The sequence below is a fragment of the Corythoichthys intestinalis genome, chromosome 16, assembly GCF_030265065.1.
Source record: "Corythoichthys intestinalis isolate RoL2023-P3 chromosome 16, ASM3026506v1, whole genome shotgun sequence".
In the NCBI taxonomy this organism is placed as follows: domain Eukaryota; kingdom Metazoa; phylum Chordata; class Actinopteri; order Syngnathiformes; family Syngnathidae; genus Corythoichthys; species Corythoichthys intestinalis.
In genome coordinates this window covers 26,819,878-26,846,817 of record NC_080410.1, presented here as the reverse complement: position 1 = coordinate 26,846,817, position 26,940 = coordinate 26,819,878, and the positions used below count along the sequence as shown (strand labels likewise).

The following is a 26,940-nucleotide window of genomic DNA, read 5'->3' as shown; positions in this document are numbered from 1 at the left end:
CTTGCGTTGGAAGTTTTAGTCAAACTGTGCTACTTTAGGGGCATTCTATTTCAGTATTTCAGATGCATTTGTGAACGCGTGAAATGACACAGCCGCTTTAATTCTCACATGTGCAAAAAAGTGAAAGTTTCATTCCTTGCACGAGGACACCTGCACTCATCTTATTCCTTCATTCATTCTTTAGCAGCAATTAAGTGGATATATTTTCATATTTTACTACAACATTGCGATCCCTCCTCAACCATTAGTCACAACAACATGAGCACACCAGTTCTTCTAGAATTCTCAAGGCAACTCCCTTAGTACTTCCAGGTTTGTCGCATGGTGTTATGCCTGTTCACACTATCACTTGGGCAATGACAATGCAAAGGTCATCTCACATTTGCATCATCAGATAGCTGGCATTAAAATTCAGTGCATGTCTTCGATTATATCTGATGTGTGTCAAATCTGAATGAACAAAAAAAAACAAGCCTGCACAGGTATTCTTTTTGAGAAGCAAGTTAGAACAGGCTTTCTAACCCAATTTCTAATGCCAACGTCTTGCCTGTGAGACTGCTCACTCTCAAGCACAGGTCGGGCTACAACCGGTGAGAAAACCTGCTCGACAAGCTGGCCGAGAGCAAGCTTGTTTAGTCTCTTATCTGGAGGTGGATCCTATTCGCTGATGTGGGAGAGGACATAATGCAATGAGACTTCACAGACATTACAGTATCTGAGTTGCACACAAAAAAAAAAAAAGCGGAAGATGCACAAGGAAGTTGTGTCTCGCCGCAGTCTCCACTTTAGACAAAAAAGAAGAAGACTTGAAAGGGAGCTATTGTACAAGCCATGTCCAGCTGCAATAATCCAGATTCTGCAAAGGAAATTCAGCCCCAATATAATTTCAATTTCAATCAAGACAGAACAAGATGCACTGCCACCAACTCAGTAAAAAACAATCAGATTCTAAAAACTCAATGGCGTGGGTGTGGCTTTTAATTACATTTTAACCTTGTTGTGATATAGTGCTATACAAATAAAATTGAATTGAATCATAATAGTGAGTACACTAGACCCATCAAAGCATATACAGAAGACTTTGATCTTCATATGAACCAAAAGCTCGAAGGAATCAAGCTAAAAACACACATAATGTGTATTAAAAGTTAATATTTTCAAGTTGTTGAACGTGCATGACTTTACAAAACAGGTTTACCACAGTCTGTAAGATTTAGCATTGACCGGCTGTTAGCCCCTACTATATGAAATGTGCCTTTGATGGTCCTATTAAGAGCACCGAATTAACAACCAAACTGCACGTTAAGAATATTTTAAAAATAACAAATATTGGTTGACCATATTGATGGTCAGCTCAGTTGACTTACCTGCCCACAAAATTCTCCAGAACGGAGCTTTTCCCAGCGCTCTGCCCCCCGACCACAGCAATCTGAGGAAGGTCCAAATTGCAACTTTGCCCGATGGAGCTGAAGGCGTCCTGGAGCTTGTTGACGAGGGGAATCAGGTCTTCCATGCCCCGGTTCCCCATGGCTTCGTTAGCTCGGTCAGGGGCGCTACTCCGCGCAGTGCAAGAAAGGCGGAGGCTAACGTTAGCCGCGTCGACTAGCTCGACTACGTTAGCGTCAAGGTGCCACCGGAATACGAGCTGTGTACGTCAAAGAGACTAGACTTTTACCACCTCCAATGAAAAAAAATAAGCTGCTCTTTCCGGCGTGTAGGTCACTCAGCTCGCATTTCGCGTTCTTAAGAGAACATTAGCTAAACGTCTAATCAATTGAACAAGACGGAAAACTCGGAAAAACAAAACTTCCTCTACACAAACACTATCCGGTCAACGAAGACTACATCCGATCTACACCGGCAAGTTAAGCCCTGCCATTTACCTGTCAATCTAAGGCCTCTATTGGCTAATTCTCCTGTCACTTATTAATAAAACCTTTTGATTGGGCATCTTAAATCCTCTAGTGAATATCCTTAATTTCAATTGGCCGAACGGAACAGCAATCAAGCCACTTCCCTTTTCACGTGATCTAATTCAATATGGCCGCTACCTGTGTTTTTGTGGAAACTACGGCAAGTACTGAGATGTATTTAAAGAAAACGCTCGCAGTTACGTCTCCCCTCACTTTACACATTATTGCGGAGTGTCCGGTGACAAAAGCGAGAGCGTGCGACTTGAAGCTGCCGCACTCTGCCGTCAGCACACCGGTTTTCATGCCGGTTGGCACTCAGGGCACCATGAAAGGAATCACCACGGAACAACTGGATGCTCTCGGATGTCAGATATGTCTTGGGAACACGTACCACCTTGGGATGAGGCCGGTACGAAATTTCCAAATTACATGAAAATATCCCATAACAATGTTTCTCCGTTTCTTTCATTTCTTTATTATTATCATCAAACTAAAGCACATATTTTACATTACAATCTTAAAGTTACCACGTAACTAAAATGTCACGAAATTAGATTCACAGGTTAATTATGTACCTTCTGCCATCTAATGTGTGGAAGCCGGGGATCCTGTGGTTTAAAAATGTGACAGAGGAAAATGGATCATTTTTGGAATTTGCACCCAAAAATGGGTGAAAACATCTGTCTGACATATAACAACGAAATTTGCGGTCCACAGTGGTGTTTTCTTTAGTATAGGGTTGTTTATTTTACGATATATATACATACAATGGTCTAGGGCTGCAGCTATCGATTATTTTAGTAGTCGATTAATCGATGAACAAGCTAGTTCGAATAATCGAGTAATCGGATAAGGAATATGAAAAATTAAAATACCTGAGCTGAGCCTCAAACACTATAAAAAAATAAATGAGGATCTATGTACAACAAAAGAACAATTGGCTAAGTTACATAGCAAAAGTCCGCTCGTTTAAATGCTATAAAATGCAAAGGTTTTTTTTTTTTATTTATTTATTTTTTTTATACAAAGCTCTTAACAAATCGTTCAGACACGTTCCCACAAAAAACGGCTAAATACACTTATAACCTAAATTACGAATGCATTAAAGAAAACCTTAGCTCAAAAAAATAACTTATGTTGGTCTTAACAGGGAGCAGCTGGATTCACCCATGTGAAATGAGGGAGACCAGAGGGCAGTGTATCCAGCCAAATCAATAAAACTAAATTAAAACACTTCTAAAATAAACCATTACAACCCCGCTTTAAACGTATACTCAAAGCGGCAACATTTAAATCGAATCTTTTTTTCCTAATGGAATACTCGATTTAATCGATTAATCGTTTCAGCACTACAATAATCCAATCTACATCAACAGACGTAATGAAAAAAATGAAAGCACGAACATGACAAAAGACAAAAAGTGTTCCCTAATGTTAACAGACAAATCATGCGCACACTGGTTGGGAATCACTGCCCTGGTGGGATGTGAATGGCATCCGGATGAGATAATAAGTTCCATCCAGTTTTTCCTAATCAATCATTTAATTCTCATGGCATTCACACACGCAGCGGCAACGCAAACGCAAACTTAATAAAACTGGTGGATGCGGAGGGGGTGTACTGTAACATAAATATTAACCACAGTGTAAAAGATGTGTGTTTTCAGTCATGCTCAACCTCTTAAAGTGTGATTATCCCCATTTGTTTTTCTTCCAAAGGGTCCTGATTTGATTGAAAAGTCCAATGGTTTGCATGGATTCATGAATTGGAAAAAGAATCTGCTGACGGTAACTTTTTAAAGGGGTGTGCCGCAGTCACACTTGCCTGAGAAGGCCGCAGTTTAAAAACTACCATATTTCCTATGCTTGAAGGACAGCGGAGGCTTCCAGATGGTGTCTCTTGTCGAACTCTCCGAGGTGACAGAGGAAGGTGTCACATTCAAGTCCCCCTATGATGGCGAAAAAATCCTCCTCAGTCCAGAAAAGTCCATCGCCATACAGAATAGTCTTGGTCAGTGAGTCTGAGCAGCTGTTTAGATAAAAATCTTGGTCAGAGCTATTTGTCCCATTTTGTGTTGTTTCTGACCATTGCAGGGTCAGACATCATGATGCAGCTGGACGATGTGGTGAGCAGCACGGTGACGGGGCCTCGTGTGGAGGAGGCCATGCACAGATCCATTCGTTGGTTGGACCGCTGCATCACCGCCAACAAGAATCCGCACAAACAGAATCTTTTTGCCATCATCCAGGGTGGGCTGAATGCCACGCTTCGCAAAACCTGTCTCGAAGGTACTCCATCCTCATGTTTTGGTCCTCAATTCCACGCAATATAAAATTGATTACCGTCCGACATTTTCTAAATGGTTTAACATTTTGACCAGTTTTCTTTTGTTTATAGAAATGACTAAACGTGACGTTCCTGGTTTTGCTATCGGAGGCTTGAGCGGAGGTGAAGAGAAGGATGACTTCTGGCGGATGGTGACGCTCAGCACAGACCACCTTCCTCGGGAAAAGCCACGCTATCTCATGGGTGTGGGGTAAGTACGGGCAGGCCTTAAAGAGCATACGACAGGAGAAAAAAAGTCTTATATAGCATTATTATGTGAATTAGAATCATATTTTGAGACGATTTGACTATATACCACAATTTAGCAAAGCGCAGATGTCGAGAAATTAGTCTTTAAATCTGCCGGTTAGCCACGCCTACCATTATAGGGCTCTAGCGTCCCCAACAGGTGGACGACGTCAGCGGGTGACTGGGCTCATCGGTTTTACTATTCAGCCCATTGAGGGGGAATTATTCAGAACGAGGAAAACGCGACGAAGAGAGCCGCAAAATGTCATTGTTTCAGTCTCTCTACTCCAATATTTTTACAGGATATTCTTTTTATCCAAATATTTTTCCCCAATACCTAAATAAATGGCTTTAGAAGGACCAGTCAGCCCGTCGAGGGGGAACTATTCACAACGAGGAAAACGCGACGAAGAGAGTTGCAAAATGTCTTTGTTTCTGTCTCTTTACCTCAATATTTTACAGGATATTCTTTTTATCCAAGTATTTTCCCCAATTGCTAAATAAATGGCATGGTCATGACAAATAACAGTCTTGTGCTAAATGGAATATGAAATAATAAAAATGCACTTATTCAGGACGACATGGCAAAATTACTCTATAATGGTCAAAACTGTCGACTTCACCTTTACTGTCGCACCTCCCGAACGATATTTTATGACACCTAAATCGGATATATGTCATTTCCCTTCCCTGGCTTTGGAGAATAAACAAACCAAGAGGCGTGACAGCTAGCCGACATGCTAACCCGAACCGAGTGATGTTTCAAAGTCTTCGAAGCGGAAAATCACACATAATTAGCCCGGATGATTTGACATGACGACTGGGTTGTCGATTGTCTTCGCGGATCGGCAAACCGCCCGGCGGAGAGCAACTTACACTTCGTTCCCCGGAGGAGGGCGGCTGCAGTTGTTGTGCAGCTAACTTGCAGCTAATGTTTTTATATGCCTATCAATAATCAAACGTTAGTAGTCCTTTATTTAAAGAAAGTTTGTAGTGTTTACTTTGTAATCGCTGTATTCGTATTTGACATAATACAAAACAAGATGTTTACTCACTTCCTCATAAGTCCAATGGTCCCACAGTAAATATCCACGGTGAATGGGAACCTTTTGAAACTCCAAAAAGGCGCACACGCCTCTCCCTCATAAAGCAAGATTTTTCTGCAGCCGTTTGGCTGGCGTGATGCGAAAAGTAAACGTATTAATCCGCAAAATCAGCTGAATCCTTAGTCCTCATACACAATCGTACGACTGTTTAGTGAAGACGACGCCTTCACCCGTACACGTCACAGCGCCCTCCTCCTAGACGCGGGATTAAAAAAACTAAATAAATATAGCGATCGTGTCCACACACATCCAAGCGGTCCATATCATTCAGGAGCATAAAATACTGCGTGTATTATGAAATAAACATGCTTTTTCGTGTCACATGCACTTTAAAGGGATCTGCCGGGCCGAGATAGTCCATTTTCACTAACTCTGCTTATGTATTCTTTGCACAGAAAAGTCAATTGTGGAGTAATCTGTAAATAATGACTGGTTGCCAAACGCCCACTTTCCATTCCATTTTGCCCACTTTAACCTTTGAAAATACCTCAATGATAAAGGCTCTCCATATATTCACTATAAGTGAATTAATAAATACAGTGCTGGCCAAAAGTGTTGGCACCCCTACAATTCTGTCAGATAATGCTCAATTTCTCCCAGAAAATGATTGCAATGGCGTACCGCAAGCAACACGTCACTTCCGCTCATTAATATTCATGGCATTAGCTACTGTTGCTAAAGCAAGGACAAGCCACCGTTTGTCCCTAATAGGAAATGAATGGAAACCGTGTACGAAGGAGATGTTTACAGCGCTAAACCTACCAATTCTCTCCGAAAATGATATGCCTGGTGCCAAATTGACTGGCATAGATGTGGAAGAACATAAAAATGTTCAGTTAAAAAGATGGCTTTGGTGTCGAAGGCTGAAAAAGACGAAAAAAACGAGCCGACCTAAGCATAGCTTTAGCTTTTTTTTTATCGACGCGACTGACAATGATATTCTCCGGTTTCAACAAGCTATCCTTTACCATCACCATCAGCCCTGTCTTTCTTATATATCCTCTGGTTGTCCTACGTCTCTTACCGTTCCTGGGGGTAATTTAGTTAGTTTTGTGTCGCGATCGCAAATGCTACTCAGTGACAGCCAGCGAACACTTTTAATGTTTTCATTGATAACACATCTTAATCCTATAATTTATTTACACTTCCCCCTTACTAAAGTTGTTATATATATATATATATATATATATATATATAAACAGAAACGGTAACAGTGGCAGTCAGATACCATTGTAATTTTTTTCAGGTCATTAATTGACAGAAGCAGTACGGCATAACGTTACGCTAAAAAAATAAAGTAAAAATATAAAAATGGCTTACCTCTTTGTCCTCTGAAAGACCATGCCAACCCAACATAATGTTTACTGCATATGAAACGTGAATGGATTCGCCGAGCTGGTGTTAAAGTCCGCGCAAGTTGATTCGGTTTTCACATTTTTTACCTCCCGAGTTTTTGGTTTACGGGAACGTATGAAGAAAACATCCTTCATGGTCGTAATGTCTAGAGTCGTTTCTACAAGTTCCAAAAAAGCAATGCGTGATCGGCATGTTCGTTTTTGAAAGATTACCGGCGAAAAGTAGCACTTTTTACGTTGAGTCTATGCGAGGGCGGGTCTATAATGTCCCACTTCGGCTTTACTTCCGCTTTACGATGCGACGTCACGGTCTAAAAATAGCCTGCGTGCGGTACGCCATTACAAATGGTTTGGTCGTAATATCTTCATTTATTTCTCTTGTAAATAAAAAAACACAAAAGCGAATGAAAAAAAAAATCATTATCATTTTACACAAAACTCTAAAAATGGGCCGGACCAAAGTATTGGCACCCTCAGCCTAATAGTAGCACAACCTTTAGACAAAATAACTGGAAACAACCGCTTCCGGTATCCATCAACGAATTTCTTACAATGCTCTGCTGGAAATTTAGACCATTGTTCTTTGGTCAGCTGCTCCTGGTCTCTTGAGATTTGAAGGGTGCCTTCTCCAAACTGCCATTTCAGATCTCTCCACAGGTGTTCTATGGGATTCAGGTCTGGACTCATTGCTGGCCACTTTAGAAGTCTCCAGTGCTTTCTCTCAAACCATTTTCTAGTGCTTTTTGAAGTGTGTTTTGGGTCATTGTCCTTCTGGGAGACCCATGACCTCTGAGGGAGACCCAGCTTTCTCACACTGGGCCCTAGATTATGCTGCAAAATTTGTTGGTAGTCTTCAGACTTCATAATGCCATGCACACGGTCAAGCAGTCCAGTGCCAGAGGTAGCAAATCAACCCCAAAACTTCAGGGAACCTCCGCCATGTTTTGACTGTGGGGACCATGTTCTTTTCTTTGAAAGCCTTGTTTTTCTCTTTTACTCTAAGTTGGTGCCTATTCCCAAAAAGCTCTACTATTCTCACCAGAGAACATTTTTCCGAAACGGTTTTGGCTTTCTCAGGTAAGTTTTGGCAAACTCTAGCCTGGCTTTTTTATGTCTCTAGGTCAGAAGTGGGGTCTTCCTGGCTATCCCACCATGGAGTCACTTTTATTTCAGACGCCGACGGATAGTACGGGTTGACATTGTTGTACCCTTGGACTGCAGAACAGCTTGAGCTTTTTTGGATGTTAGTCGAGGTTCTTTATCCACCATCCGCACAATCTTTCGTTGAAATCTCTCGTCAATTTTTATTTTCGTCCACATCTAGGGAGGTTAGCCACAGTGCCATGGGCTGTACACTTAGTGATGAAATTGCGCACAGTAGACACAGGAACATTCAGGTCTTTCTCACAATTTTGCTTCTCATGTCCTCAGACAGTTCTTTGGTCTTCTTTCTTTTCTCCATGCTCAATGTGGTACACACAAGGACACAGGACAGAGGTTGAGTCAACTTTAATCCATTTTAACTGGCTGCCAGTGTGATGTAGTTATTGCCACCACCTATTATGTGCCACAGGTAAGTAACAGGTGGTGTTTATTACACAAATTACAGAAGCATCACATGATTTTTCGAAGGGTGCCAATACTTTTGTCCGGCCCATTTTTGAGTTTTGTGTAAAATGATAATGATTTAATTTTTTTTTCTTTTCCATTCTCTTTTGTGTTTTTTTTTTTTCATTGCAAGCAAAATAATTGAAGATATTACTATTAAAGCATTTTAATAGTATAATAGCATTTTTCTGGGAGAAATTGAGCATTATCTGACAGAATTGCAGGGGTGCCAATACTTTTGGCCAGCACTGTAAGGGAATGCGCACTGGCTGAGTCACCACAAGTCAGCCGGTCGTCTCTTTTAACATCTGAAAAGTGCGATCAAATGTTTGTTTAACGACACTTCAGATGTGCTCATGAATTTTTGCTCATGATTTAGTCACAGAATCATTAAAATGGTCTCTCTCAGTGCGTGCGTCAATATTCACATTTTCTGCCTATAAAAATGGAGTGTCCCATCACAAAAAAGCCGCCCAAATTGATGTCATTACTCTTTTACGAAACTAAAATAAATCACAATTGGGTGTCATTAACTAGGACACACAAAAATTCTTCTTTGACTAATTTAAACCATTACAACTTGAAATTCATCTGCTCAGCCATCATGATGAAAATTTGAATAAAAGCATTCCATTCAACAGAGGTTGCAATTTGTAGTATCACCCAAGGAGTTCATTCTTACATATAGACCTATAACATAAGTGCTAGTGTTAAACGCCCTATTCATTTGGACTGTGAGGGCTGGAATGAACTGAAACATGATCATTTGACTGACTTGCACACTGTGCCGCAGATACGCTGTGGATTTGGTGGTGTGCGTGGCGTTGGGTTGTGACATGTTCGACTGCGTCTTTCCTACCCGGACAGCGGTGAGAGCTTCCCCGAACCTGACTTGACTTTTAATAAAATTTTAGAAAATTCCGTCATGTCTATCGGTCCTCAGAGGTTCGGTTCGGCGCTGGTGCCCTGGGGATCCCTGCAGGTGAAACACAAGCAGTACGCCAAAGACTTCCAGCCCATAGACCCTGACTGCCAGTGTCCCACCTGCAAAAGGTTAGCTGGAAATTTGTTGGTCTAAATTTCCACAGGGAAGGTTTATTTAAGAAAAAAAAAAAAAGCTGTAGAAGTATTTCGTGTTTCATCATATTTTAATTAAGTTATCACAACCCACAGATGACTTCCTAGACACTGAAATGACCCCTGACAGAAAAAAAGCAAACGTGTATTCTGTTTCAGACATAGCCGGGCATACCTGCACGCTCTGTTTAAGAGCGACACGGCAGCCATGCATCACGTTACCATCCACAACATCGCCTACCAGGTAACTCTCGCGACCAAGTATTTTCAGCACCTTTTTAATACCAGACAACACAAATGGAAACGAGCCAGTGCAACCTGGGGTCAAAGGCGCTAATGAAAGCAGCCATCCATTGGTGTCTTAAAAAGTCCTAAATTCACCAAAGTTTATGGCGTGTCTTTAAAGAGAATTATATTAAGGGGCTGTGAGATATCAATAGAACAGTTATGTGGAAAGATAACAAATATGAATAAAGTTAACAAAACAATAAATCACATTCATGACCAATTATCGAAAATAGATTGAAAGTTACCAACATTTCCGAATGTAGCCCGGAAACAGCCGAATGGGGCTGTGATGTCACAGCCAGGAAACAAAAGGTTGAGGCAGGTGCTCTCATTGTTTATCGTCGAGAGAGTTGCGTTCGTGTTTTATCAAAAAATCGCTAAAATGGTTCAAACCTGTTGTGCTATGTGGTGTACAAATAGCCATTTGTCGCAATGTACTACCCATGAGTTCCCGAACGCGAGTAAAAGAGCTGGACTACGCAGACAAAGAGTAAAGTTCGTTCTGCAAATAGGGCTAATTTTGCAGACCCAGCCTCCGGCACGGTTTTGTGTGGTGCGCATTTTACACCTGAAAGCTATTCGAACTATGGACAAATGAAATCAGGTTTTGCTAAGAAATTGCTGCTGAAAGCAGATGCGGTGCCCACCATACACGCGCAGCCACCTAAATGTCCCGAGATATCAAGAAAGAGGATGATGACTGGCACTGATGAGACCACCCCACCACCCCAGGCAAAGCAAAGGAAGGGAGCAGCCAAGCTCGAAATGGCCAGAGTGAGCACTCTTTTATTATAAAGAACGTATCACGCATTGGATATACAGAAGGACTGGACACATGTTTAAATTATCGCTTGTAAAATATATACAACAAATCCTTTAATCCCATTCATATTTGTGTCTGTTGGCAGAGCGAAAACCTATGATAGCACAATAAATGATCATTATTCTATACATTATTTTGCGGTCACTGTGTATCAGCTTCACAAAAAGAAATGCAAAACAAACCATTCGGTGTTTCCCACACGTTCTGTTGCCGGTGTTTCATCAGTGTAATTGCCCCCCTCAATGATCGTTTCATTAGGCTGCATTGGCTTTCGTTTGGGCTCAAATTGATAACCCAAAACACCAAAGAAAGGTTCATAACTCTCCTCGTCACTATTAGAAGAACGTTCGTTACGTCGGATTCGTCGCTGAAACTAGAAACAAAATTGTCCGCCTTCATCACCGCCATTCAGTACTTTGTCAGGACCCAAGCACTGTGTTTTCTAGTTGTGACGTCACGCACTCAACATGCTAGTTTCGGGGATCTCAGGCGCCAGTCATTTTAGCTTGACAATCGATCCAAATTTCTTGGATGTTGGGATGTGTGTAATTACACGAAGTGGCATGATATGAATCCAAAAGGCATGCGTTTATGGATAAATGATGGAATATTAGCATTTCCCCAGGTGTTGTAATACTCTTTAAAAAGGTATTTAAGCCTGGAAGTACAGTGCCTTGCGAAAGTATTCGGCCCCCTTGAACCTTGCAACCTTTCACCACATTTCAGGCTTCAAACATAAAGATATAAAATTTTAATTTTTTGTCAAGAATCAACAACAAGTGGGACACAATCGTGAAGTGGAACAAAATTTATTGGATAATTTAAACTTTTTTAACGAATAAAAAACTGAAAAGTGGGGAGTGCAATATTATTCGGCCCCCTTGCGTTAATACTTTGTAGCGCCACCTTTTGCTCCAATTACAGCTGCAAGTCGCTTGGGGTATGTTTATATCAGTTTTGCACATCGAGAGACTGACATTCTTGCCCATTCTTCCTTGCAAAACAGCTCGAACTCAGTGAGGTTGGATGGAGAGTGTTTGTGAACAGCAGTCTTCAGCTCTTTCCACAGATTCTCGATTGGATTCAGGTCTGGACTTTGACTGGCCATTCTAACACCTGGATACGTTTATTTTTGAACCATTCCATTGTAGATTTGGCTTTATGTTTTGGATCATTGTCCTGCTGGAAGATAAATCTCTGTCCCAGTCTCAGGTCTTGTGCAGATACCAACAGGTTTTCTTCCAGAATGTTCCTGTATTTGGCTGCATCCATCTTCCCGTCAATTTTAACCATCTTCCCTGTCCCTGCTGAAGAAAAGCAGGCCCAAACCATGATGCTGCCACCACCATGTTTGACAGTGGGGATGGTGTGTTCAGGGTGATGAGCTGTGTTGCTTTTACGCCAAACATATCGTTTTGCATTGTGGCCAAAAAGTTCAATTTTGGTTTCATCTGACCAGAGCACCTTCTTCCACATGTTTGGTGTGTCTCCCAGGTGGCTTGTGGCAAACTTTAAACGAAACCTTTTATGGATATCTTTGAGAAATGGCTTTCTTCTTGCCACTCTTCCATAAAGGCCAGATTTGTGCAGTGTACGACTGATTGTTGTCCTATGGACAGACTCTCCCACCTCAGCTGTAGATCTCTGCAGTTCATCCAGAGTGATCATGGGCCTCTTGGCTGCATCTCTGATCAGTTTTCTCCTTGTTTGAGAAAAAAGTTTGGAAGGACGGCCGGGTCTTGGTAGATTTGCAGTGGTCTGATGCTCCTTCCATTTCAATATGATGGCTTGCACAGTGCTCCTTGAGATGTTTAAAGCTTGGGAAATCTTTTTGTATCCAAATCCGGGTTTAAACTTCTCCACAACAGTATCTCGGACCTGCCTGGTGTGTTCCTTGGTTTTCATAATGCTCTCTGCACTTTAAACAGAACCCTGAGACTATCACAGAGCAGGTGCATTTATACGGAGACTTGATTACACACAGGTGGATTCTATTTATCATCATCGATCATTTAGGACAATATTGGATCATTCAGAGATCCTCACTGAACTTCTGGAGTGAGTTTGCTGCACTGAAAGTAAAGGGGCCGAATAATATTGCACGCCCCACTTTTCAGTTTTTTATTTGTTAAAAAAGTTTAAATTATCCAATCAATGTTGTTCCACTTCACGATTGTGTCCCACTTGTTGTTGATTCTTGACAAAAAAATTAAATTTAAAATCTTTATGTTTGAAGCCTGAAATGTGGCGAAAGGTTGCAAGATTCAAGGGGGCCGAATACTTTTGCAAGGCACTGTAGCTTGTTTCAATAAAATTACATGTCATATTTCGCATCGACTTGGAAGGAACATTTCCTCTCATTTTGCACGGAAAACGAATATTGATATTCAGCCTAAATATATCGGGATATGACTTTCGGTCCATATAGCCCAGCCTCAAAGGGAACCACGGACAAAAAGACTTGTAGTTCTTTAAAAAAAAAAAAATGTTCGTATGAGTTATATTAATTTGCTATCAAAGCCCTCTAAATGTTTTCGTTTTTATAAAATTTGTAAAAATTGTTTAACTAGTGGGTCGCCATATTTGTTGATGACGTAATGCGCTGCCGTACTTCCACAGTTTCACTAGTTAGCTACAGAAACATGTCGTCGGTTCTGCCCCTTCCAATTTCAACCCAAGCGGAAAAGTGATGAGCAGGACAGCACTGTCGCGAGCAGCAAAAGCAATTAAAAGAAAGTCTTCCACAGAATTCGAACCCGCGTTTCCCGTGCGACAGACGAGCACTTAGACCACAGGACTATACTTCGGCGTGACATTATAGTCATGATTTTCCATATATAAAAAAAATCGGAACCCACATGTGCTGTCTTTCTGTGCAGTAAAACCTGAAAGGCTCGACCACTGAATTGAAAAACGCGCCTCACTTCACACAGCAACCAGACAACAAGAACAAAGGGATTGCGTAAAAGGGTTTATTGAACACACAAAAAATCATGCGATCGGGAAAAGGGAACACAAAAAGGGTCAATGACAGTCAGCCGGGATCAATTTAAAGAAAAAAAAAAAAAGAGGAAAAACTGGGGTGAGAGGCAGACAAACGAAAAAAAACAATGTAATGATGCTACTGACAACGAAGGGATATACAAACTGTTAAATAGCAGCAAGTCAAAACAAGCCGCCGAGGATCGGTTTAAAGACACTACTGATGAGGTGGAATTGGATGCAGGTACGATGTTGGGAATTTATCCCACGTCTAACAAAACAATCTGACCAGCAGCAGAATGTGACAAAATCATGCCAGTTATCATACTAGCTTCGCTTCCTAGCTAGCACAGCTTTTCTCCTAGTCCAGGTCAACCACGTCATCATCCCTAGCTCGCATTGCGCGCGTAAAACATGGTGCCCCACGTAGGTCAAAAACATTTACCGTGTTTTTCGGACAATAAGTCGCAGTTTTTTTTCATAGTTTGGCTGGGGGTGAGACTCATACTCTGGAGGACTTATGTGCGAAATTATTAACGCATTATTATATCTCACATGTTATTTTGGTGTTTGGAGTGACACTGATGGTTTGGTAAACTTGTTAGCATGTTCTTTATGCTATAGTTATCTGAAATAGCTATGTTATGTTAACATACCGGCCACGTTCGCATTTCGTTGTTCATGCATCTTGTAAGATTATCATACTGTACACTTATTCAGCATGTTGTTCTCTATTGTATTTTATTTTAAATTGCCTTTACAGGCATGAGAATCACTCACCTTTCGGCGAAATTCGCCGTTTTGAAGTCAAAAAGGGTGACCTACGTGAATTGTGTACCTCTGAGGAGAAAATTTTTTGGGGGGGTCATAAATCCATCTAACTAACGACATGTTTTATTGAAGTTGCTAAGCCTGTCGCGATATGCAATGAGTTTATTTCGCGCAAGGTAAATAAAAATGAGGGCAGTAATTTTCACGGCTGCGTTTTATCACCGGGTGCGTGCATGTAGATGAGATATGAGACTCCAGTTGTTGTGTCCAGATGTTTATTGGTCAACAACACGCTGTAGAATTACAGTTCACACATACAAAATAAGGAAACATATCTATATTAAACACTGTAAACCAGACATGTCCAAAGTCCGGCCCGGGGGCCAAATGCGGCCCGTGGTCAAATTTCATCCGGCCCCCAGCCTCTGTCATAAAATCGATAACGTCTGGCCCGCACACAGACTTAATAAATTGGCCAGCAGTACTGCTACCAGCATATGAAGTAGCTTACGCACTAAATGCTGCTGCTCATTTACCCACTAAAAGGCAGCAGCACTATAAGCAACATTACCCCGTGTGTCCCTCTACTTCCAATTTTCTAAAATGGCGACAATCAACAAAAAAAGTTGAGTGCGACGGCAGACGCTTCAAGGATAGGTGGAAATTGGACTATTTCTTCTCTAAAATATGCAACAACTGTGTCTGCCTCATTTGCAGAGACAGTCACTGTTTATAAAGACTTCAATGTGAGGCGATATTACCAAACAAGACACGCGGATATGTACGACAAGATTTCAGGGAATATACGCAGCGAGAAATTGAAGCAAATTGAAGCTAGTTTAATTTCACAGCAGCAGTATTTCGCAAGAGCCTGAGAGTCAAAAGAAAACGACACAAAGGCTAGTTGCGAGATTGTTGAACTTATTAATTAAAAAAAAATATTAAAGCAAATGTGACACACAGAATGGTTTGCTAAAATGTGCTTAAATATATTGTTCTACGTAAAGGACGTCAGCCAAGGTCGGCCCCACACATTTTTACCACAACAAATCTGGTCCCCTTTGCAAAAAGTTTGGACACCCCTGCTGTAAACGTTAGCATTGCTACACTGAGACTAAAGGGAAAAAAGTCAACTTACTTTAGCCTGCTATAAAACATTGGCAGTCTTTTCCAAAACTCAAACTTTCGGTTAAAAGGTGACACTTCAAACATGAAAAATCGCTGTTTAACAGCATTTGCAAATGAATAAATGAAGAAAAAAATCTGTTAGTGACACCACAAGCAATGACGAAAAGTGCTTTTCGCGGAGTGTAAAGTTGTTAGTGGTTCAGCGAACGTACTTCCGGTGAACATTTCAAAATTAAAGCACGTCACGTTTGTCATAAATAACGATTTCTATATACTTCAGAATGAATACTATAATATGTAAATACTATAATACTACAGAACTCAGATTTTACACTAAGAATAACTTTAAAATGACACCCTTTTTAAAAAAAATATGGCAATTAATATTATAATTATTATAATACTATTACATATAGTAGTATACTATAATAATAATGTTAGACATTTTTTTATAAGAATGGTTTTGAAAAATGTGGGAAAGGCGAAGTCAGTGTTCTGAATCTGTTTACATTCCATTCTTTCGCACTAGTAAATGCTATCAGCCAAGCCTGCACAATATATCGTTTGAACATCGCCATCGCAATGTGCGCATGCGCAATAGTCGCATCGCAGGACGTGCAATTTTTCTTTTATTCAACATTTAAACTTTTGTTTTACTTCATAAACACAGCAAGTGTGCAGATCCTGGATTAAACAGAGTTATAAAAACTGGAGCCGATGGCGCCATTTTTCAGAGCATCGGAATGTAAAAACAACATACATTCATTTTTTTCTGCTTCATGCTCATACAGCATCACACAGTGTCTCACTCTCCTTCCTGCTAGGCAGCGCGACCAAAATGTTTTACTTCGTCAACAGTGCAGCTATCCCGAACAGAGCTATTCAAGTTATTTGGTGAAAATGTTCTCGTTTTAATATCGCAATATAATATCGCAAAATCGCAATGATAGTTTTTTCCAATATCGTTCAGGCCTACTATCAGCATTTGACCTCAGTGTTCATGTGTGATTAATTATTATTTACATGTCAGGGACGTGGGCAGGCAGGCAGGTTGTGTGGACCCAATTGCAGGGAAACAAAAGCGGCAAGGCAGGTGAACTCAAAAAACGTTTTAATTATAACTAACCAAAGGCACAAAGTACAAACAAAAGGACTGTGGATCAAAAAGGCAAGGTTCAAACAAAATTTACTTTACCGGAGGGACTAATACACGAGGGCTTGGAAAGGACTTCAACTTGGACGCAGACACTGACATTGACAATGACGCAACAAGGAGTGAACAGAAAATGGGAGCTTATATACACACACGCAAACAAGGGTTAACGAGACAACAAGGAACAGGTGAGCACAGGAGGATAGGCTAGGAGAAGGCACATCAGGTGAAATCAATGGGCAATCACAGGGACAAGTTACACTAGGAGAAAACAAATACAAAACCTAACATTACATGTTTATTTGTACTTTAATAAAGAAAAGTGTTCCAAAATGTTTTTGTGAATTAATAAGCGTCAACGAAAATTTCATTGCTAAAGTAGTAAAAAAAAAAATTTTTTTTTTAATCGACTAATTGTAAAAATAGTCGGCTGAGTAATCAGGTGAAAATTATTCGATTGGGACAGCCCTACCGGAACATATTTCCTCCACATCCTTTTCACCTTTTAACCCATTACACATTTTCATGCCTAGAACAGATATGTCATCTTGAAAGTTTCAAGATGACATATCTGTTCTATGTGTTGGATCTTATCAAGTAAATTTCTCCCAAAAATGCGACTTATACTCAGGTGCGACTTAAAGTCCGAAAAATACGATACTAAATATTATAGATTGTTAAATCAACGGCAAAAATATACCGGTATGTGTTTCTAATAACATAATTTAGTAAGAGATAACAATTGTTGCTTATTAGAGCCCAAGTCTTAAAGTCCAAGGATCCCTTTAATCAACTTTGCGAGTTGGTGAAACCCACAGAAGATGGAGGTCGTGGTTTTGGTATGGTATATCGTGTTCTTTTGTTTGTATGTTTGTGTTCAAGATAACGCAAGAATAAATTAATAAGTTGCTATCAAACTTGCACCATAAGTGTGTAATATGAAAAGGAAGAGGTGATTAAATTTTGGGTTGATAAGGTTAAATGTCAAAGAGGTCAGAAAAGGAATTTCCAGATAACCTTAAAACAGATTAGCTGATTTCAGTTTTCAAAGTAGGTGACATGATTAGAAGAGAGAGAGTTATGACATTTTGGAGCATGAGGGCAAAGGTAAAAGAGGTCATAAATGACAGTTGAGCAGCATGGTGATTATGAGGGTTGAATTTTGCTTCTTAGGCAGAAGTAAGAGTGCTCCTTTTGTTTGTACTAGGTGTTGTCTGTCTTCTTAAGAAAATACCTACTGATATACTTTGCTTGATTGTATATTATTTAATGTTACCAATGGTCGAATGTGCACAGAATAATAACAGTGTACAGTGATCCCTTGTTTTGCACGGTGAATCAGCGAAAATCCGCGAAGTGGAGGTAGAGCTTATTTACATTTTTTTGGGGGGGAGTGTTTTCAATGTATTTATTCAGATTTAATACCATTGGAAAGAGATATATATAAGGCGTTTTTCCCTTTTTTTACCCAAAGTATAATAAAAAAAAAAAAAAACTTATATGTACACTATATCTCTATTTTAGTAAATGGTTTTTAAGCACTGAAAATGTAAAAATTATGATATAAATGAGATATATATACAAGAAAACAATGATTTGTACATGTATACATGCATACAGTACTGTGCAAAAGTTTTAGGCAGGACACTTGCCTAAAACTTTTGCACAGTACTGTATATTTTTGTTATATTATGTATATACAGGATATACGGTATGTATATATTTTCCCCAAGTGGAAGCTACCATGATCCTAATAAATTTGATAATTAAAAAATATATATACAGTACTGTGCAAAAGTTATAGGCAGGTGTCCTGCCTAAAACTTTTGCACAGTACTGTATATGTTAATATTTTTAAATAAAATACTGTTTTTTCTTTTTAATTGAAAAAAAATCGCTATAGACTGAGAGCGTGATATAGCGAGGGGTCACTGTATGTAAATCTATAGAATACTAGGTAGTGGGTGGGTATTGTATTTGTAAGGAGGGTGGGTGCTTGGTTACAATTGGCCATCCCCTGGGGGTGCATTTAGGTAACAAATTAAATTGCAATGCATGTGTGAAATCCTGTCTGATAAATTTTCTGAAATTCTCAGAGGTACCCAATTTTTTTTTCCCCAAGGTTGGCTGTGAAATTTTCTCCAAAATTGTCATTAAATCCTGTTCTGTGTGGTCTACTATAAAAGTCTTCTATTTCATTTGTTCAAAACTTTAGGAACCCTGAAAGTTGTACAAAAGTTTGCAGCTTTTTGCCTTTTGGGGGCACAATTGTAAAGATTCAACAATGGAAGGGAACACCATTACTTGTTACAAAGAGCGTTTTTGTGCTAAAATAGAGATTTCAACTCAATTCTCTTTGACAGACAGAGTGTGATAAATGACTCATCCTTCAAACTGTGCAAAGTGACAATAACACAACAGTGAGGAGTGTCCCCTTGTGACACGTGTCCCGCGGCGGAATAGTCATGCGCATTATACCACGCACACATGCTGTCTACTTATACAACACATCACTATTCAAACCCCTATCCTGTTAGGCTGCACAAGATGGCCAATATGGCGATTTGTGTATGAGTCCCACACCTCGGTGCATAAATAACAAGCCTTTTTTGTAACGTTTAAAAGTTGCTGTGTTTGCCAAATAACAGTTCCACCATAGCACACCCTTAGGGATGTTTATACACTGTGAAGCTGATAGAAGAGAAGATGGCTTAAACCCCTAAAGGCCTGCAACAAGAAACAATTCTTAGAGAATCCCAAAATTTGAAAAAAAAAATGAGGGTCTTAATGGAACCTTTTTTTCCAAATTTATTAAAAGAAAAGAAAAAAAAAAATCAAAATCAATACGTGTAATAAGCGCTCTAATATCTATAACCCTTGCTAAATCTAGATTTTTTTCCCTCATGGAACCTGCAGATGCATGTGTTGACTTGTATCCATCTTTTTTTTTTTTTTGCGAAAGAAATGTCAAATTATGAAATTCTAAGTGTATCAAATGTGATACATATGGCATAGACTTCACTATCAGTTGACAAGATAGCTCCTACAGATATTGCGCCACAGCTCCCCGCCGGGCGTCGCGGACGCTTTATTATATGAAATAGCACCATGCATACACTTTGAAACGTTGTGGGAAAAAATGAATTGAAAAAAATTTGCGTAACTTTAGCTCGAAATATTTACATGAATGATAACTGCATTTACATGAATAATAACTACCAGTTTTTTTGCTCTCAACCAAAAATCTACACTGTTTTACTCTCATATCTAAATTCTGGGATTTACGCATTTATTTACAAGAATTTTCAAATTAAAAAGCTCTTTGTTTTGTGATGGCCGCATGTTGGATTTTGAATCCATACACAATAGCGGAAGTTTACAATCAAATAATCCAGTCATTTTCGACCAACTGCTTGTTTTTGTTTTTGTTTTTGTTTTTTTTTTAGTAGTAATTGTTGATAGAAAAATGCTAAATTTTCTTTTGTTGAGTCAAATTAAGATGATTCTGCATGTTTTCCTCGAGTATTAAGTTTCTGGAAATTGAGTGATTTATTAGATTTTGAAAACCTATGTCAAAATTCAAACAAAGACAAAGTCGCTATTTTGGGGAAAAAACTTATATGATAAGTATTTCTCTTGATCCTGAAAATATAGGTGATTATCTCTGCATTTGGTGATTTTTGTGCTATTTTAAGTTTTGTTATACTTATATAAAAAATAATCAGGATTGTATTAGGGAACGACTAAATCAAATTCAGAATTTTTTGATGCCACTGCTCATAGAGACTCATACAGTGGAGCAAATAAGTATTTAGTCAACCACTAATTGTGCAAGTTCTTCCACTTGAACATATTAGCGAGGCCTGTAATTGTCAACACTGGTAAACCTCAACCATGACAAACAGAATGTGGAACCCCCCCAGAAAATCACATTGTTTGATTTTTAAAGAATTTGCAAATCATGGTTGAAAATAAGTATTTGTTCAATACCAAAAGTTCCTCTCAATACTTTATTATGTACCCGTTGTTGGCAATAACGGAGGCCAACCGTTTTCTGTAACTCTTCACAAGCTTTTCACACACTGTTGCTGGTATTTTGGCCCATTCCTCCATGCAGATCTCCTCTAGAGCAGTGATGTTTTGGGGCTGTAGTTGGGCAATACCAACTCCCTCCACAGATTTTCTATGGGGTTGAGATCTGGAGACTTGCTAGGCCACTCCAGGACCTTGAAATGCTTCTTACGAAGCCACTCCTTTGTTGCCCTGGCTGTGTGTTTGGGATCATTGTCATGCTGAAAGACCCAGCCACGTCTCATCTTCAATGCCCTTGCTGATGGAAGGAGATTTTCCCTCAAAATCTCTCGAAACATGGCCCCATTCATTCTTTCCTTTAGACAGACAGTCGTCCTGGTCCCTTCGCAGAAAAACAGCCCCAAAACATGATGTTTCCACCCCCATGCTTCGCAGTAGGTATGGTGCAATTCAGTATTCTTTTTCCTCCAAACACGAGAACCTGTGTTTCTACCAAAATGTTCTATTTTGGTTTCATCTGACCATAACACATTCTCCCAGTCTTCTTCTGGATCATCCAAATGCTCTCTAGCGAACCGCAGATGGGCCTGAACGTCTACTTTCTTCAGCTGGGGGACACGTCTGGCAGTGCAGGATTTGAGTCCCTGGCGGCGCATTGTGTTACTGATAGTAGACTAGCCTTTGTTACTGTGGTCCCAGCTCTCTGTAGGTCAATCACTAGCTCCCCCCGTGTGATTCTGGGGTTTTTGTTCACCGTTCTTGTTATCATTTTGACCCCACGGGATGAGGAGGGAGTTGAACGTCCGTGTTGCCCAACGACAGCCCCAAAACATTACTGCTCTAGAGGAGATCTGCATGGAGGAATGGGCCAAAATAACAGCAACAGTGTGTGAAAAGCTTGTGAAGAGTTACAGAAAATGTTTGGCCTCTGTTATTGCCAACAAAGGTTACATAACAAAGTATTGAGATTAATTTTTGGTATTGACCAAATACTTCTTTTCCACCACAATTTGCAAATAAATTCTTTAAAAATCAAACAATGTGATTTTCTGTTTTTTTTTTTTTCCACATTCTGTCACTCATGGTTGAGGTTTACCCATGTTGACAATTACAGGCCTCTCTAATATTTTCAAGTGGGAGAACTTGCACAATTAATTAGTGGTTGACTAAATACTTATTTGCCCCACTGTATATATGATTTTTTTTCCTCTTCGTTGGGCATTTTATGGCTGGTGCGACTTACACTCAGGTGCGACTTATAGTCCGAAATATACGGTAATCAAAATTAGTTTTTTGCAAACAACTGCTTTTGGCTTGGAAAACAAAAATGCAGTTACTTACTTAGTTTTCATAGTCCAACTTTTCTAAGTGCAGTTTTTGTTTCCCTATACATTACATTTTACAATACATAATACTTATTTTTAACAGAAAGATTTTGTTTTGTCAGCTGTTATTGTACTTTTACTGCTGTTATTATAACTGTTGTTTTGTTTCGTAATAGTTTATTGAGTACCCTGCTCACAATCGAAAGAACAATTCTGCATGATTGTGTTTTTTTGCAACTGTGTGACATTCTTGTTACGTATGATCGCATTGTCATGGGACTTTTTCTCACTTTCAGCTTAACCTCATGCGCTCCGTGCGGCAGAGCATTGTGGAAGGCCACTTCCCGGACTTTGTCCGTGCCTTCATGAGGCGAATGTTCCCCTCACGCGACCAGTACCCCAGCTGGGCAGTGGATGCTTTGACTTCGGTCAACATCACCTTGGAGTAATACCTCAGAAACAAGCTCTTTTTTTATACACAGTACAAAGATAAAGTGAGATTTTCTATCTTTTTAAACTGGATGATTGTTTTCTATTCCTTGTTTACATCTGCAATACCCTGTTTTGTGGATGCGTTGGCGTTTGGGGAAAAAAGTGCGGCTTTAGATCAACAGGATGGAGCTTTTATTATGTGGCGCAGCAACAACCTGCACCCTGCGCAAATTGTACTCGGAGTAGACATTATGATAATGTGCCACTGGATGGGGTATAAATGAGGTTTGGGTGGGGGGGACAAAAAAAAGCACAAACTGTGTCTCACGGGATGCAGTTGAATTTTTGGTGCTGTCGCCATGGTTACGCAGTGAGGCCCACCCACTTGAAAGGAGAAATGTTTTTTGCTTCGCCTGTCTTGCTCTGTGTGCGGATGAGCGTGTTAGATAGAAGCATGGGGCTTGTCACTGCGGCCACCAATATGACGGGCGCGGGCGTTTCGCCATCTCGTTGTACGTCGAAATGGGGCTAGCAAAGTGTGTGTTTGTCTTTACGGCCAGCAGAGGGCAGATTGTCAAATCATTTAAAAAAAAAAAAAAAAATCCCACTCTGAACATCACAAGTCTCAAAACTAGATATGTCATAGTACCAAGACTGACAGTGCAGAGACGGCTTAGGGTGTCCACACTGCTGATGATAAAAAAAGAATTAGAAGAAACTGTTCTTTTTTTTACTGGTGATCTGACTTGTGTGAAACATTTTGACCTGACAAAACGTCAGGTCACTTCTTAATTGACTTTGGTTTCACATTATATACGTAATCAGCACTGTTATTTACATTTTTATTTTGATTACCAGTAGTCATAATTTTGATTCAAGATACATTAATCAGGGTTTTTTGTTTATTTTTTTTAGCCATGTCAGGTCCAAATACAGTGGGGCAAATAAGTATTTAGTCAACCACCAATTGTGCAAGTTCTCCTGCTTGAAAAGAGTAGAGAGGCCTGTAATTGTCAACATGGGTAAACCTCAACCATGAGAGACACAGTGTGGAAAAAAACCCCAGAAAATCACTTTGTTTGATTTTTAAAGAAATCAGAAGTCAAAATGATAAAAAGAACGGTGAGCAAAAATCCCAGAACCACACGGGGGGACCTAATGAATGACCTACAGCGAGCTGGGACCACAGTTACAAAGGCTACTATCAGTAACACAATGCGCCGCCAGGGTCTCAAATCCTGCACTGCCAGAGGTGTCCCCCTGCTGAAGTCAGTACACGTCCAGGCCCGTCTGCGGTTTGCTAGAGAGCATTTGGATGATCCAGAAGAGGACTGGGAGAATGTGTTATGGTCAGATGAAACCAAAATAGAACTTTTTGGTAGAAACACAGGTTCTCGTGTTTGGAGGAGAAAGAATACTGAATTGCATCTGAAGAACACCATACCCCACTGTGAAGCATGGGGTGGAATCATCATGCTTTGGGGCTGTTTTTCTGCAAAGGGACCAGGACTACTGATCTGTGTAAGTAAAGGAAAGAATGAATGGGGCCATGTATCGAGAGATTTTGAGTGAAAATCTCCTTCCATCAGCAAGGGCATTGAAGATGAGACGTGGCTGGGTCTTTCGGCTTTTGGTATTTACCAAATACTTATTTTCCACCATGATTTGCAAATAAATTTTTCAAAAATAACAATGTGATTTTCTGTTTTTTTTTTCCTCCAATTCTGTCTCTCATGGTTGAGGTTTACCCATGTTGACAATTACAGGCCTCTCTAATATCTTCAAGTGGGAGAACTTGCACAATTAGTGGTTGACTAAATACTTATTTGCCCCACTGTACCAGTGCTTTTCCCTCTCTAGTAAAACGGCGTCTCCAAAACATCTTACTGGTGAAACAAAACTGCATTCATGAGCAACAGTGTGCTGTGAATCCTGTCCTGTTCCACTGCTAGTTAGAATGGTAGATCGGTATGCCTTTCAACAAGGGATGTACCGAAAGCAAAATTCTTGGCCGAAACCGAAAGTCAAAATACTGCAAACACTGGGTCGAAAAAGCGAATGGCCTAAAAATACACATTTACATAATTCATTTTTTATTTCATTTTTTAAAATTATTATTTTATTTCATTATTTTCCAATTAATGCCCATTGCCTTGGCATTGGTTCTACAACTCCGGAGGCGAGACATTTAATTTGAAAGGGGCCGGTTCCAGGTGTTCTGTCAGATTTTGCACCCCATCAGAAATTGCAACTCACAGCAAGTTTGTGACACTCGAAAAATGGGTCTCACGCCTCCAATTGCTAAACTAAAGAGATCTCGACGTACATTTGAGTGGAACTGTATAGTTTACAACAACAACAAAAAGCTATTCCATTTTTGCTGAAACTTATAAAGCTTTTCACAAAGCCATTACGATCTCTCTTCTCCTTAAAATATTACTCAGCGTTTTCTTGTGCAACAAGTGGAATCGATCAAGAGCCAGGCCAGTGGACCGAGTTCTAGCTCCGACAAAGCCGAGGAAAGTGGCTCCCAGCCGGATTAAACTGCGACTGGCAGAGGGGGTGTGGAAGTTGCGGAAAAAGAGTGACAAAAAGAGGAGAAGTTATCGTGCGATAAACGTGTTTTACTAAACCATTGCAAATGCACGTGTATGCGTTTAAATAGTACTTTATTTGTATATCCCCATTTCCAGGGCCGCTGCCAGGGATTTTGGGCCCCATGAAAAGATATCACTTTGGGCCTCACCACCACTGACGGGACACACACACACACACATTTAGAGTATCAACTACGTAATTTCCTGCATTCTGGTGAATCTTTACGTACTAATTTGTGCATTTTCTGCTTTAAGATGAAAATATATTTATGTAAACATACAGCGAATAGCGCAAAAATGAATAGACTGATATCTATAAGAAATGTACTGAAGGCCATCTTTTACAATCTAAACATATCTTTATTAGAAATATTCTCAAAGCAAATACCGTAATGAATGACTTAGAATAAATGTTTTATAGAATAAATGTTTTAACTTAACTATACTACAGTATACATAAACCACAATTAAAATAACATCATCTTTAGAATGATATAACAAACCAAGCGGGCAGCAGATTTTTTGACCTTGTATACATACTGTAGCAAGTGTATTGCTCTAATGTGGCCATACATTTAATAGCTGTCACTGTTAAATCTATGGTCCCTTGCTCAGCTCACCAAGAGCCCAGCGCCGAGTCTTCTTGCTTGCTAAGTCACTGTTCAAATTCTTAAAAAGTCTAGCAAATTTTTAAAGTCTAACTTCCTAGCCAACTGACATTCAATGGACAGCATGGCAAGACTAGAAAGCCTGTCCTGACACATAGTGGACCTCAATAGTTCTTTATGAGTTTTAGCTTACTGAAAGCTCATTCTCCACCTGCACCTTACAGCGAGTGTGCAAAATATACGTAGGCAATGCACACTTCTCCCAAAAATGCTTTGCAGCTGCATTTTACAAATTGCATTCAGGAGACAAAGAGAGGAGGGAAAGTAGCAGTATACACAGTGTTCAGGTGTCTTACTTCATTTTCAAACTGTGGTGTAAGACGCAGCAAGAGGAGTTGTGCCTGTTACAACAGGCAAGGGCAGAGACAACTGTTTTCGTATGAAGAGCTTGCTAAGGGTTTGCCTGCTGTACTGATTAAATGTAAGCTAAAAGTGGAGCAAACACTAGCTAGCAAACAATTACAGTATTTCATTATGGAGTAGGCTTAGCCCCATCTGTAAACTCGCGATCTCCACAATAGGCTACAGCTCCGAAGCGAGGTCCCTTGTTAACAAACTAAATTCAATAAATTCTTGACAAACTGGATTCAAGCCGATTTTAAAAAAAAGAACATTTCCACACCAACTTTCAACATCTGTAGGATACCGGTGAATGTCGCTCAATGAGGCCAGTAAAATCCTGTATTTGTTACGGAATGAGCTGGGACCTTGCTTCGGAGCTTTGTAATAGACGTCGCGAGGATTCCAGATGGGGCTGGAGTGGGCTAAGATAACAGGTTAATTTTCAGTACTACACTGACAAAAGACACCAACCTTCCTTTGTGAAGTACCTTATCACATCCTGTTGGCCTTTTCTACCCCTCTCCTGTTTTTCTGTCTTTTCTTTCCTTTTTTGATAACCCGATTTTTGTTTTGAAAACATTTCTGCAGTACCGCGCACTCCGAGTCATTAACTGGTGTAAATGCGCACGGCTGCTCCTGGTCTGATCGACACAAAGGCGGACCAATCCATTTAATGAAAATACGGGGGTTAGGAGGTGGGTGGCTGGCAATACATATGCTCTCTGGGTGTTTACATTTTGCCAAAAACAAAATAAGAAAAAGAAA

General features: G+C 40.0%; 2 protein-coding genes across 4 annotated transcripts in view; one reads left to right on the top strand and one right to left on the bottom strand.

Annotated features, from left to right (window-relative positions):
• The window catches only part of dnm2a (dynamin 2a), a 54,201-nt gene extending 52,350 nt beyond the window's left edge, over positions 1-1,851 (bottom strand). For all 3 annotated transcript variants that reach the window (XM_057817472.1, XM_057817474.1, XM_057817475.1), the window contains exon 1: positions 1,368-1,851. In XM_057817472.1, coding sequence (XP_057673455.1) covers positions 1,368-1,528 — 161 coding nt within the window. In that variant the 5' untranslated portion in view covers positions 1,529-1,851. The remainder of the gene's footprint in view (positions 1-1,367) is intronic.
• A 148-nt stretch (positions 1,852-1,999) lies between these two features.
• qtrt1 (queuine tRNA-ribosyltransferase 1) lies at positions 2,000-23,501 on the top strand. Its single transcript, XM_057817485.1, has 9 exons — positions 2,000-2,322; positions 3,633-3,701; positions 3,786-3,924; positions 4,008-4,202; positions 4,312-4,450; positions 9,351-9,426; positions 9,501-9,610; positions 9,794-9,878; positions 22,433-23,501. The coding sequence occupies exons 1-9, from the start codon at positions 2,041-2,043 to the stop codon at positions 22,583-22,585; spliced, it is 1,248 nt and encodes a 415-aa protein (XP_057673468.1). The 5' UTR covers positions 2,000-2,040; the 3' UTR covers positions 22,586-23,501.
• Positions 23,502-26,940: the final 3,439 nt, after the last annotated feature.

Excerpts from the sequence above, each read along its gene's own strand:
- qtrt1 (XM_057817485.1), top strand. The coding sequence starts at position 2,041 with ATGGCCGCTACCTGTGTTTTTGTGGAAACTACGGCAAGTACTGAGATG. Across the intron at positions 4,451-9,350 it reads CGCTATCTCATGGGTGTGGG|ATACGCTGTGGATTTGGTGG; the intron begins GTAAGTACGGGC and ends ACTGTGCCGCAG. Across the intron at positions 9,427-9,500 it reads TCTTTCCTACCCGGACAGCG|AGGTTCGGTTCGGCGCTGGT; the intron begins GTGAGAGCTTCC and ends ATCGGTCCTCAG.